The 14,669-nt window shown below is 48.2% G+C and overlaps 1 protein-coding gene across 1 annotated transcript; it reads right to left on the bottom strand.

Annotated features, from left to right (window-relative positions):
- Nucleotides 1-576: 576 nt before the first annotated feature.
- Nucleotides 577-4,480, bottom strand: ATG12 (autophagy related 12). Its single transcript, XM_029585322.1, has 4 exons — nucleotides 4,227-4,480; nucleotides 3,328-3,464; nucleotides 2,217-2,279; nucleotides 577-1,499 (listed from the first exon to the last, which is right to left on the bottom strand). The coding sequence occupies exons 1-4, from the start codon at nucleotides 4,381-4,383 to the stop codon at nucleotides 1,440-1,442; spliced, it is 417 nt and encodes a 138-aa protein (XP_029441182.1). The 5' UTR covers nucleotides 4,384-4,480; the 3' UTR covers nucleotides 577-1,439.
- Between the last annotated feature and the right edge of the window lie 10,189 nt (nucleotides 4,481-14,669).

The raw sequence follows: 14,669 nt of genomic DNA, 5'->3' as shown, positions 1-14,669 counted from the left end.
GTCTTGTACATGACCAAGTAGCACAGCCTGTGCAAGCAACTTAAAATCCTGCACCCATCGCTTCGGGACGCCTGCTGGAGGGTGCTCCATGCAGGACGGTGCCCAGAGGACTGGGGGCAGGGGGAGGCTGCCCTGCTCACACGGCCAGGCAGTGCTCTCTCCCACCCGTACACACAGATTTTACTGAGGTTGAGATTACCAGTGCCCCTCAACCCCCAGCCATCCTAAGCCAGCAGTGCTCAACCATCAGGGATCCACCTTCTCACTCCCCCCCCACCTTGAAACCAAGTTTACTTACCTTCCCCAGCATCTCTCCTCCTCCTCTGGCCAGTGGCACATAGAAGCAGCAGCACTCACTCCTCACCAGCCTCCTCCTCGGGTCCTGCACTCCCCCTTGGGGGGGGGGGGGGGGGGGGGAGACCTGAACCGTGCCACCCACTCACCTCTGCCTTCTCGGGGGTGAAGGTACTGGAATCAGACCACAGCCGCACCTGCCTCAGAGGGGGCCGGGTGGGACCAGAAACGCCTGCTCTGCCTCCTGGGCCCCCGTGCTGGAAGCGAGAGTCACGGCCGGGCCAGAGGGAGGAAGCACCAGCAGGGCCATTTCCAAGCCCAGCGGGACAGGTAAGAGTTGGCATCACACACCCAGAAGAGAAGGCGGCAGCCGTGTCCTATAAACGTTCCACAACGCTTCGCCCCGGCGGCGCAGCACCCCACTTGAGCACTGCCCAGCCAGCGATTGGCTTACCCCCACATACATTAAAAAAATATATATATTAAAAACAACTTTCATTCTTTATTTTATTACATATTCAGTTATGCGATGTCAAATGTGGACTGGGCCCCACGCTGAGGTCACACGACGACGATGGCCTCTGTGTTACAGTTCATAAGGAGTCGCTTTCCCGTACAGAACAAGGAGCAGCTTCGGGGCAGGAGAGCGATGCCTCCATCCCACTCCTTCCCCTGCTGCACCTCTTGAGAGCCTCCCACACCCAGCTCTGCCAGTGCCCCTCAGTCCTGCCCTCCGTGCACACTCATTCCTGCCAGCGAATGGCATTCTTGATTTCTTTTATTTGAGCGGCAGGTCAACTCCCAGAATATCTTGTGACCTAGGGCTGGGAGACAGGCAGATGGCAATAGGAGGGAGAAAGGGGTGTAACAGAAGGAGGGAGGAAATCCATATCACAGTCGGCAGAGCTGCTAGCAGTGGCACAGAATTAATGGCAGCAGCCAGAAGTTCCTTCCATGGCTTTGTGTCCCTTCTCCAGCTGCTGCCATCCCAGCTGGAATATTCCTACAGTCAGCAGCCCCAGCAGGGAAGAGGCCCAGTCAAGTGAGGTCCCCTCGCAGCCACCTGACCATGGACAGTGAAAGAGCAGCATGCGGGGGCCGGCGGGGTCACGTCCCTTTTGGAGGTCAGTTGCGAGCAGCAAGCATCAGCCCCAGGCCTGAGATTTACAGTAATGCAGGACAAGCTTCCCATCGCTTCCGAAGCACTGTGGGAGAAAGAAGACAGTGATGGGTAGGAGAGTCAGGCAGTGCTGTACTGAGCACAGCTTTAAGCGTAAAGGACGATGTCAGGAAAGAGATCCCAGAACTCAGGATGATGTTCTTTCTGCTGCCAAGGACAACCAAGCTAAAACCATGCAGTCAGGGCGAGAACACATCCCACGCCACCCGTCACCTGTGCAGCGACCGAGAGCAAGATGGTAGCCACACACAAAACACAAGCAGTTTGCAACAAGATTTTTTTTAAGGCATGCTCAGCTCCCTGTGCAGGATCTCAAACCATGCACCGGATAAACAGTAACCCCCTCCTACGCCTAGAAGGAGGAAAAAAAAAAAAAAAGACATTGCCTTCCAAACTGTTTAAACAGTTTCCCGACCCACCTGCAAAAGCAGCCATGGCTGCGAATAAAGTCCTGAAAGGACATCATGCAAACGCACACACTGGATGGATCAACCAGAATCTGAGCACGGGGGGGGGGGGGGGGGGGGGGGGCGCGGGCCTGTATTACCAGAGCTCCATGTCGGTTAGGCTAGGCCACTCTGATCCAGCCTGGTTTAACCCCTCACCTTCCACACACACGCGCGAACTGTTTGCACGGAGATCAGAGAAGAATGAAAACTACAAGTCCATGCATGCAACGGCAGGGGGGGGTCTGGTCGCCCCTTGTCCAACTTCCCATGTCAGGGACCCTGGTGACGCTCACCTCATATAGAGTGCCCATTTCCTGGTCCGGGGATGGTGCGAAGGACTGATTTACATAGATAAACTAGAAGGAAAAAAAACAAAGGCACACTGCTGTATCACATGCACTCATTTCCAGAACAGTAAGACCTGGGTCCCCACCTTGCCAAGATCTTTACTCATGGGAGGCCACTTTCACACCCTTCTTGTTTTATTTCGTTGGATTACTGTAGGTGTGATGTCTTGGGTCTCCCTACTCTCATTCAAGTGTAATATTCATCTCTGTACAGGGAGACTCCAGACCAAACCAGGGTTATAAATCCTGCCCGACGACGCTCGGTCAACCTTGCAGGAAGAGGAGGATGGACGCTGCTAGGGTTTGCCTGAGATCGCAGGATCTACAGAGATGTCTTACCCAGCAGACAGTGCAGGCTGCTGCCAAGGATCACATTTATAACAGTAAAAATCAGTAACCATAGAAGAGAGGTGATGGCAGAGTCCCTGGGAGCCTGAGACATAGGAGGTAAAGCGAGTTCTACAACAGCTGGCAGGAGTGGGATTAGAACTTTTCCCCTCACATCCAGTGGCTCAGCAGCATTGCAGTAAACTGCCATGCAAAAGGCCCCTGCCTCACATCACAGCTGGATACCGGGGATGCTGCAGAGGCAGTGATCTCAGCCTCTGGAAGCAGGGAAGGGGATGCCAGGGCAAGATTAAGGGCGACACCTAGTGGCTGGATTTGGAACCCATGAAACGGAGTTCTGGAAGCAGCTCCAGTTCATGGCTCTTGCTCTCAGGATTATTGCTGCAATGACCAGACTAGGAACCGGGGAGGGGATATCCCCAAATAGTTGTGAATGAAGGTTCCTGGCACACCAGGTACTGCTTCTGGTTAGCCGGAAAACAAAGAGGAGGAAGCATAGGGCCAGGAAAAAAAAAGAATTTGTACTCAAGATACTGTACAGCAGCTTTTTCACTTTAACAAGTTAAAAATAATTATTAAGGGAAAAATCCTATTAAGAAGTCCCCCAAAGTGTATTTAGCTCAGCACTTCATGTCAGACCCTTCCCACAAGCCCTACCCTACTAGTGAATATTCGTCCGCTCTCCCACTGACACCCCCCAGTCACCCACCAGTTGCTCAGCAGAATCCAGTTTGAGGAATTTCTTGATGAAGTCCATGAGTCCACGGATGGTCCGGCTTCGCTCCATCGTCCATTTTTTGGTCTTCATGATTGGGGTGTCTCCTACTGCTTTCAGCAGAACATCAACTGCAGTAAGAAAGAGAGGGAAAGGAGATCTTTGGGGCTCCAGTTCCAAAGGAATCAGGGAAAGATCCCCATCACCCTCCACCCCAGCATCATGCGACAGTTGGAACCCTGCCCTAATGTAACATTTCACGGTACTGGAAGTCTTCCGTTCCAAATGGGTGATAGGAACGTACTGCCAGGCCTCCGCACCCCAGAGCTGGCTGTGTACGCTTCTCAAACTCTTCAAAAATTACGGAAGCCGGGGGGGGGCTGAAAACACCAGCATGATCACCTCATACCCCCACAACCAAAGAGTCAGCATACCGTTAAAAGTTGATCCAGGCCCTGCGGTTTTTGCCCCACTGCATGCTGGGGCTTGTAGTCCCATCGTTTTTGGAGGAAGATCATGAACTACAAATACCAACATGTACTGTCAGCAAGAGCTTGAGCAGCCTGTTTGGATTGACCTAACAGTGATCCCTATACATATTATATATTATAACATATGCTGCTAGGTAATTATATTATGCATATTCTAATACATATTATGGCACACATAGGAGTACAGATGTGTAACTGCGTGGATCTGCCAGTCATTGATACGCGTTATAATGAATGCGTGTAACCGCCAGATGATATTTTCATTATTGAGTAATCAAAAACTGGTCAGACATCAAGTTCTCTCCCCTCTTCCAATTGGCTAAACAGCCCCCGCCCGCTTCCTTTTTTTTTTGCAAACCGGAAGTCTCGCTTTTCCTCAACAACCAACGAGCGTTTCTTTACTTTTCTTCTTGGTCTCGCCCGGTAGTTCCTCGGCAGCCGGAGAAAGGGCGGGAGCCGCCACTGCCGTCGTTGCTAAGGGCTCCGGGCTTTCAGGGCCACCATCGGCAGAAGGCAAGGAAGGAGGAACCACCACTAGCGCGTTCTCCGACTCCGCCATCTTGCTGCGTGGCGGCTGACGCTCTTCTTCGCGGAGGGGGGCGGAAGTGTTATAGGCTACGCAGCGGAAGTAAGGCCGCGCCGGCTGCCTTGGAAACCCTGTTTGTTAGTGGCCAAAGGAGACGAGGCGGTTCTTCTTTAAAGGAGCTCTGCCGGTCAAATTAATTACATCTGTCTAGAATGATTACATGGAGAAAAATTAGGTTTTAATTGCTTGGTGATGGAGATTATGATAATCCGGTCTCAGTGAATTACGGATAGCTCCATTTTACATCACTAACCTTGTATCACGCCCCCCTTCGCCTCTGTCTCCAGCCTTCATAATAAAGCAGGGTGGATAACGCTGGTCTGCAGGATATCCCTAATCTGCCTATGCATGAGAAAGATGTGCATGCCCCTTGCCTCAACTTTATGCAAATCTATCTCATGCATAGGCATTAGGGATATCCTGAAAACCTGAGCAGTTAGGAGTCCTTGAGGACTAGAAGAATTTCTTGATGCTGCAGTAAATGATGGCAGATAAAAACCCATTAGCCCACCAGTGTGCACAGTTGTCTTCCTCTCTGGTTCACTACTACTTAAGATTTGATGAGTGTATGTCAGGGCTTCCCAAATCTGTCTTGGAGAGCCTGCAGTTGGGTTTTCAGGGCATCCACAATGAATATGCATGAAATAAATTTACATATTATGGAGACTCCATATATGCAAATTTATCTCTAAATATCCATACCTAATCTAGTATTCACAACCTCCTCCCATATCTTACCACCAAGCTATATAATAATTCCAACAGTCACCAGTCCAATCATCCAGCCACCCTGTGCTTGCTAAGGTTATAACCATGGCCTCTTCCTGCAAATTATCCCAGCCTTCTCAGTAGCCTAGGCAATAGCATTTCCAGATTTGCAAGCCCTAATGACAGAGATATAAGAACATAAGAACGTAAGAAATTGCCATACTGGGTCAGACCAAGGGTCCATCAAGCCCAGCATCCTGTTTCCAACAGAGGCCAATCCAGGCCATAAGAACCTGGCAAGGACCCAAACACCAAGAAGATCCCAGGCAGACCTGGATATTGTTGCCATCATGGACACGTGGTTCGAGGAGCCCCGTGAATAGGCAATAATCTGTTCAGGAAGGAAAAGAATGACAGAAGAGACAGATGTTACTTTTGTTACGAGTATGCCTTGTAACCCCGTTTAACTTAACCGCCTCAACTCAATCACTGTATAATTCCTCCCTGCCATCTATTCCATATAGTCATGCTTACTTTGAATTATTGTTCCCTCTATAACCTGTTAACCATATAGCATGTTGTGTAAATTGTTCAAATTTCTTTCACGGTTTACATTATTTACTTTCACTGTTTAAATTGTTCTCTGTAAAGCCTGTTGCAGTTTTAGTTATCTGTGAACCGAGATGATGTTCCCAACGTATCCCGGTATATAAAAACACCGAAATAAATAAATAAATAAATAAATGTGTAGCTCTTTATGTAAAAAAAAAAATATCAAAGCAACAACAAAAATGCAAGGCAATGTGAAAGAAGGAGAAGAGGCGTCCTAGGTCATCTTGGAAAGGGGTGATGGCACTTCCCTCTCATCATTTTTTGGATCTTTATCCTGCCTTTCCAAACGATGCAAGACACTTTATCTCCTGAGGCAATGGGAGATAAAATGATTTGCCCAAGGTCAGAAGGAGCAGCAGTGGAAGGAAGTGGGATTTGAACCCTGCTTCTCTGCCCATTGAGGAAATATAAAAGATAGGAATGAGGGGGTTTTAACCTGCCAGATGTGGACTGGTTGGAAGTAAAGAGATCCTGGACTGCCTTCAAGGGACTCTCTTCAAATGGTGATGGAATCCATGAGGGAAGGAGCAGGAGGTTGATAAATAAACTTGAGTGGCCTAGGGGTGGGACAATGACCGCTCTGTGCAGGTCTGGCCAACTTCTTTGGAAGCTTAAAGCAGCCGTACCTCGCTCTGCTACTGGCTTGCGCTCTCCCCTCTGTGGCCCTCTAAGGTTCCCTAGGATTCAGTGTCAAGTCCCTCCCCCGCCCCCTCCCTTGCCCTGTGACTGCACTCTGTGTCTGTCCCAAGCACATAGCAATTCTGACATAAGAACATAAGAACATAAGAAATTGCCATGCTGGGTCAGACCAAGGGTCCATCAAGCCCAGCATCAGAGGCCAAAACCAGGCCACAAGAACCTGGCAATTACCCAAACACTAAGAAGATCCCATGCTACTGATGCAATTAATAGCAGTGGCTATTCCCTAAGTAAAATTGATTAATAGACATTAATGGACTTCTCCAAGAACTTATCCAACCCTTTTTTGAACCCAGCTGCACTAACTGCACTAACCACATCCTCTGGCAACAAATTCCAGAGCTTTATTGTGCGTTGAGTGGAAAAGAATTTTCTCCGATTAGTCTTAAATGTGCTACTTGCTAACTTCATGGAATGCCCCCTAGTCCTTCTATTATTTGAAAGTGAAAATAACCGAGTCACATCTACTCATTCAAGACCTCTCATGATCTTAAAGACCTCTATCATATCCCCCCTCAGCCGTCTCTTCTCCATGGTTTGGATCGCCACTGCCTCTCGCAGTATAGGCCACTGCCTCTCGCAGTATAGGCTTTCCCAGGTGTTCAGCCTTCCTCTCTAACTTTTCTGCCTCCTCCGCACTCTGTCCCTAGCCCTTGCAGCTGGCCTCACACTGATGGGGCACCAAACCGGGCCCCAGCAGCTGTGCCTGCCTTCCCCTCCACTCGCATCCTCCGCAGAGACATCGGCCGGGGCTGCTGAGAGGCGTTATTATAACTGGGGGCTACCAATCGGAATCTCCACCTCCGCTATCTCATGTGACGTCCACGTTTTCCTTGTTTAAAAGCCAAGCCCCCCCCCAGGGCACTTCGTGGCCCCCGCCTGTTATTATTGAGCATGGCGCCCTCCTGTGACTATGCACGAGAATACAGCGGCTTGTGCACATTTCACCAGAGGGCATGACCTCAGGTTGTTGTCTTTTTTTTTTTTTTGCTTTGTTTTTCTGTTTCATGCTAAAATGTATTTTATTATTAACTCTTGCCTTTCGTTAATAATTTGCTGCATTTTTTTTGCCCTCTGTTCCAGCAATTCGTATCTTGTTTAGCAATGTTTTCCCCACATTGCCACTGGAGGGCAACCTTGCTCCATAAAAGCCCACATTATTTCCATTTTATTGGAGTGGTAACCCTCCATCCCAGCTGGGTTTTTTTCATCTTTGTATTTTATTTTTTTTGCAAGGCACGACTCTTGCAGGCCACTTCTGGCTTGTTAGCATTTGAATCCAGAGCTTTGGGCATTACTAACCTGGCACCCAATGATCCTCCCCTTCCCGGGCCAGTGAGCCTTTCACTCCGGGAGCTTCTCTTGCTGCAGGCTCAGGTCCCAGCAGGACTTTGCCACGGCTCACAGACACCTGCCGCAGAGATAACAGCACTACACCTCTTACTCCAAATCCTCCGAGCAATCCTGGCACGCACTGTAATGGATTTTATTGTGTGATCCAAAAAAGCCTCAGGTGTCTTTCCCATGCGCTGACAGGGTGAGGTCTCTTACATGTCACTTTCCTGGGGAGGCTCTTCTTGGCTCTATTCCCCCTTTCCTGTGCCTTCCCCCACCCGCGCTCCCTCCTTACTCCCTCCGTGTACCCTGCCTCCTTCCCTGCCCGCTGTGCCCCTTCTCTCCTTGCCCCCCCTGCCTCCTTGTCCCACATAATTGCTAAAGCTTTCCTGCCCTCATCTTTATGCCAGACGAAAGGTTCAAAGCAGCAATAAGGCAGTCTGGGTCATGAAAAGGAGCTCTTTTCACCTTGCAAATGTAGGTAACTATGGAGTGGAGGAGTAGCCTAGTGGTTAGAGCAGCAGGGATCCCACTGCCACTCCTTGTGAACTTGGGCCCTTCTATGCTGAAGGGGGGAGGGCGGATTTACAGAATACAAATCAAGATCCATAGATAGATAAAAAGACAGGGACACACACACAAAATGTGACCATTTTGTGTGTGTCAAAACAGTGCATACCCAAAAACCACAAACAAGAATACCCGCTCCGCCACATGCTTGCCTCTTCTGGCCTCTTCTGGCCAATTCAGGTGTTAACTGCTTCTTTAAGAACATAAGAAATTGCCATACTGGGTCAGACCATCAAGCCCAGCATCCTGTTTCCAACAGAGGCCAAACCAGGCCACAAGAACCTGGCAAGTACCCAAACACTAAGAAGATCCCATGCTACTGATGCAATTAATAGCGGTGGTTATTATGTAAGTCAACTTAATTAATAGCAGGTAATGGACTTCTCCTCCAAGAACTTAGCCAAACCTTTTTTTTAACCCAGTTACACTAACTGCACTACCCACATCCTCTGGCAACAAATTCCAGAGCTTAATTGTGCGTTGCGTGAAAAAGAATTTTCTCCGATTAGTCTTAAATGTGCTACTTGCTAACTTCATGGAATGCCCCCTAGTCCTTGTATTATCCAAAAGTGTAAATAACCAATTCACATCTACTCGTTCAAGACCTCTCATGATCTTAAACACCTCTATCATATCCCCCCTCAGCTGTCTCTTCTCTAAGCTGAACAGCCCTAACCTCTTCAGCCTTTCCTCATAGGGGAGCTGTTCCATCCCCTTTATCATTTTGGTCGCCCTTCTCTGTACCTTCTCCATCACAACTATATCTTTTTTGAGATGCAGCGACCAGAATTGTACACAGTATTCAAGGTGCGGTCTCACCATGGAGCGATATAGAGGCATTATGACATTTTCTATTTTATTAACCATTCCCTTCCTAATAATTCCTAACATTCTGTTTGCTTTTTTGACTGCTGCAGCACACTGAGCTGACGATTTTAAAGAGAAAAGCTGTGCTACATTTAATACTGCATGGAGAAGGCTCTTTCTCTTGTCTCCGTCATATGTGCTTCACGCAGGGAAGGAACGGTACCTAGATTCCGCTGAGCGGATCGAAGGGCCCGTGCAGGTGCACAGATTCTAAGCAAGGCATTAATCCATGGTATTTTATTGTTTATAAGCAAAGTTTAAACCAGAACCAGTGCAATACTATTAATACTGAATGTAATCTACTTTGACGTGCCCCAAAGTGGAATATTAATAAATAAATCTAAGTATTGGGGGAGGAAGTGACATCACGCACGCCGATAGCTGTCTGAGGACTGTTCTCCCGACCCCTGTATTGCGAATCCTTAAAAATCACAGCAACCGAGTTACCTAATTCAGCAGAAGACGCGGCATTTGGAAGTGAAATCGGGCGCCGTGTCACTACGAAAGAAATTTTACGATTTGAAGCATTTTTTATATGCTACTGGTGCGGCATGGCAGGAGAACGGCCTAGTTGGAGATGAGTGCTTGGAAGATGGCGCACTTCAGGTAGGCCGTGATGATGGCGCAGCTCAATCTGGCACGGTAGCAATCTCGGGTGGGGAGCCGCTAACCAGAGCAGACTTCCAAAGCTGGTTTAGTGAACTCCGACAAGATATGGACTCATTAGAGAAAGAAATATTAAGCTTAGTCAGTGATGTGAGGAAAGAATGTGCCGAGTTGGGAGCGCGGGTGAATGACGCTGAAAAACGTTTGGAGGAACACAAGGAGGAGTGGGAAAAGAATCGCAAGCTGGTGCAGACCCTGAAAGAGGATAACTCAGCCTTAAGTGAGCGTATCAAAGATCTGGAAAATAGATCTCGGAGAGGGAATCTCCGCACAGCAAGGGTACCCAAGGGAATGGCCTATTTGGACTGCTCGCGAGTTGTGAGGAGCATTTGAATGGCGATCCTGGGTCAGGATGAGGAAGCAGAGGGGATCCCTCCAATCAAACTGGAGAGGGTGCACCGATCTTTGGCAAAACCGAGGGAGAATTTGGCAAGGGATATCGTAGTCTGCTTCCATAAGAATTCAGTTAAAGAGAAAGTTCTGACTCAAGCAAGGAAACCGGGAGAGATTTTGTGGAAGGGACATAAAGTGGAAATTTGTCAAGATCTATCACCGACGACAATCAAAAAGAGAAGAGACTTCCGAGATGTTATCCGAGTGCTGCGTAAAAAGAATCACGAGTAGAAATGGCTATTCCTGTTCGGATTACAATTCTCAATCGATGGCGTGACATCTCGCGTCAGAACGGTGGAAGAAGCAGCCAAGATTTCACATGCAGCGGGCCTCTTTAAACAGTTTGTCCCTAACACAGAAGCTGTGTCACCATCGGGCGGGAAAGAGGGGGCCCATCTGTTGGCAGAAAGTGCAGTCAGGCAGCTGACGCCTTCGCAGGCAATCGGAAGGCTCCCCTTCATCGAGAAAGGCAACTGCTGACACATGAAAGAGAGTTCGGTTAGGATACAGAGGTTTGCTGTCTCTGAACTGAAGGAGAGTGTGTGCTTATGAAAGAGATATTGCTTGTTATGTTGAATATCTGGTTATGGGTCTATCTAGAGTTAACAGTTGAGGTGTTCAGTTTGGGCATTTTGTTGGCAGGTGAGATTGGGAACATGGGATGGTCTAATGATAGGGACAGGTATGGGCGATGTCATTCCTCGAGGAGACAGGATGTAAAAGTGGTAGAGCTGGGTGGACTAGGGAGGGGGGTGGGTAGGTTCTTGTATAACTGGGTTAAGGGAGATAAAGGCTGTGTCTCTGGTATAGCTGTGGCAGGGAAGGTGGTGGCTTTATGGTGTGGTTGCGAGGGTCTCTTCAGATATTTAGGTTTGCATTTCTGGGCATATTTTCACAAATAATATGACACAGCACGTCCCCCATCTAAGAGCTCAAGTTCTCTAGGTGTGGAGGAATCTGGAAAGGCTGGAAGCTCCACCATCTGACCAAACTGAAATGCCAAAACCATCTTTGGCAGAAATGAAGGCACCGTGAGTAATGATACCCCCCTAGCTAAAATCTGCACGGAGAAATCGCAACACAATGAAGCCTGGAGCTCTGAAATTCTCCTGGTCGAACAAATAGCCACATCTTTCAAAGTCGTCCTCTCTAATGGTCCAAATGGAGCCATTCATATCTCTGAAAGTACCAGATTAAGATTCTAAGACAGATAGATGTTTCGCACCAAAGGACGCAAACTCTTAGTTCGCTAAAGAAAAAACATACAACATCTGGATATGCAAAGGATATCTCTGCACTTTACTCTGAAGACAGCCCAAGGCCGCTACCTAAAGGCCAAATCCTTGAAGGCCAAAATATGCGCCAAATAGGCTGTTGACTGCACACTAGGCCTCAAAGACCCGCTAAATCCCCACATACGCCAAGGACATGGAAGGTCGCCTGGCCTGCATTAAAGTGGTTATAAGTGCTTCAGAGTATCCTTTCCTTGTAATCCGACTCTATCAAAAGCCAGGCCGCGAGAAAGAAGTGAGCCACCTGATCTGAAATATTGGGTCCTGATGGAGAATACTCGACAGATGGCTGAACTTCAGTGGTCTGCCAATAGCCATATTGACTAGATCCACGAACCCTGGACAATGTGGCTACGCTGGAGCCACCAAATCACGTTGCTCGGATGCTTCTCCATCCGCCTCATCACCTTGACCACCAGAGGCCACGGAGGAATCACATAAAGAAGAATGTCTTGAAGCCATGGTAGAAGTAGAGCATCAATGCCTACTGCCTCGTGTTCCCTCCGGTGGCTGTAAAAATGAGACGCCTTGGCATTCTGCCTAGTCGCCATTAAGCCCATATGGGGAAACCCCCATATCTTGTGGATGAGATACCTTGCCACCTCCAACAACTGTGACTCCTTGGGGTCTAATTTTCTTTGACTCAGAAAAATCCGCCTGAACATTAGCCACTCCAGCGAAATGAGACTCTGCTATCCTCTCCAAGAGCTGCTCTGCCCAGAAAATTATCTTCATGGTCTCTTGAGGCACTGCCTGACTCTTGGTACCTCCTATTGGTTGGTACAGGACACCGTCGTTGCATTGCCCAATAGGACTCGCACGGGATGATCGCGTAACCAAGGCATACAGGCAAACAAAGCAAAACGCACCATTATCATCTCTAACTGATTGAAAGACCATGAAACTTCTTGCATCGACCATTGGCTCTGAGCCAACTGATCCTGACACACAGCTTCCTATCTGGAAACCTGGCATCAGTGGTGAGAATCACCCAATCCGAAACTTCCCATTCCACACTACACTTTCAGATTGGACCGAATAAGCCACTACAAAAGACTGTCTCTGCCTACCCTCCTTGAGAGGAAGGGAGAGATGGAACTCCTCTGATAACATATTCTAGCGGGAGAGAAGAGCCCTCTGAAGAAGCCACATATGCTCGAATGTCCAATGCCCCATATGCAACACTGATGCCAGAGAAGCTAGGATCCGCAAGGAGTCCCCGACCTTGGATACTGCATGCTCTAACAGACATCAAATTTGACCCTGTAACTTAGGTAACCTCTCTTCTGTGATAAATCCTCTTCTCTCTAACGTGCCAAATTGGGCTTCCAGCTACACCAGTGTTTGAGAGATAACGAGCGTTTGAGAGATAATGAGATGGCTCTCCGCCAGATTCACCACCCAGCCCAGAGACTTCAACTGCACCAGTACATTCTGAACAGAGGTCCTCTGATTTTCCACGAGCCCATCGTCCAGAAACAGATGCACCAATACCAACTCCCCTTCCCCACATAAAGCCGCCATCACCACCCATCACCTTGGTGAATGTACGCGGGGCCATTGAGGGGAAGGGCCCGAATTGAAACTGTTCTGTTAGGATCATGAATCTTGGAAACCTCTGGTGCTCTGTTGCTTGATGGCTATATACAGAAAAGTCTGTCAAGTTGAGAGATACTAATAACTCTTCTTGGCATACTGCTGCTAAGAGTGATCTTAGGACTCCAGACTCCATGCGAAACCAAGAAATCCTGAGAGCTGAATTTAGAGCCACATTTGCCCCCTGTCTGGGTTAGAGAAGTGTCTGGCGTCCAATCAAATGCTGTTCCAGAAACGTACGGGCAGAGCAGGCGTGAGCAACCAGATGGGAAAAATCACAGTCCAAAGAGTAACTGGAAACCTTTTGCTCCCATGGTAATGCTTTTTAATAAGGTGGACACCTTTCATCATGGCCATGCCACTACTTTTGAAAAATTCCCTTCCCTGAGCCCTGCTCTTCAGCTGTCTGTGCTGTATTCATGCTTTACACGTATCAATGAAACATCTACATGGGTTTGGTCAGCAACTCAAGTAGAGTGGACCAAGATTTTGAACTTGGATCGGTGGTTTGTCTGCAACCAGCACAGGGATTTAAGGATAAGGCGCAATCCTCTCAAGCATGTTTGTATGCTTCGTATGAGTCACAGGCACCAGCTGAGTCTCTTTTATGGAGCTCAACGTATAGGGAGTTGCAATGATTGAGGCGGGAAGATCACATAGGCCTGAGTGACCATGGCAAGGGCCGAGCTGTCATAAGAACATAAGATATGCCATACTGGGTCAGATCAAAGGTCCATCAAGTCCACTATCTCCAACAGTGGCCAATCCATGTCACAAGTGCCTGGCAAGAACCCAGACATTAAATAGATCCCATGCTACAAATGTTGGCAACAAGCAGCGGCTATTCCCTATTGATTAATATCTGGTTATGGACTTCTCCTCCAGGAACTGATTCACATTTACCCTTTCTAGACCTCTCATGATTTTACATAGAAACATAGAAACATAGAAATGACGGCATAAGAAGACCAATCGGCCCATCCAGTCTGCCCAGCAAGCTTCACACTTCTTTCCTTTCATACTTATCTGTTTCTCTTGGCTCTTAGCAACCCTTGGTTCTATTACCCTTTCACCCCCACCATTAATGCAGAGAGCAGTGAAGGAGCTGCATCCAAGTGAAATATCAAGCTTGATTAGTTAGGGGTAGTAGGGGTAGTAACCGCCGCAACAAGCAAGCTACACCCATACTTATTTGTTTACCCAGACTATGTTATTCAGCCCTTATTGGTTGTTTTTCTTCTCCCTTGCCGTTGAAGCAGAGAGCTATGCTGGATATGCGTGAAGTATCAGTTTTTCTTCTCCCCTGCCGTTGAAGCAGAGAGCTATGCTGGAAATGCATTGAAAGTGAAGTATCAGGCTTATTTGGTTTGGGGTAGTAACCGCCGTAACAAGCCAGCTACTCCCTGCTTTGTGAGTGCGAATCCTTTTTTCTTCTCCCCTGCCGTTGAAGCAGAGAGCTATGCTGGATATGCATTGAAAGTGAAGTATCAGGCTTATTTGGTTTGGGGTAGTAACCGCCGT

The sequence above is a fragment of the Rhinatrema bivittatum genome, chromosome 19 (genome assembly GCF_901001135.1).
Source record: "Rhinatrema bivittatum chromosome 19, aRhiBiv1.1, whole genome shotgun sequence".
In the NCBI taxonomy this organism is placed as follows: Eukaryota; Metazoa; Chordata; class Amphibia; order Gymnophiona; family Rhinatrematidae; genus Rhinatrema; species Rhinatrema bivittatum.
The sequence above is the reverse complement of the archived record's forward strand: the minus strand, read 5'-3'. Positions and strand labels throughout refer to the sequence as shown.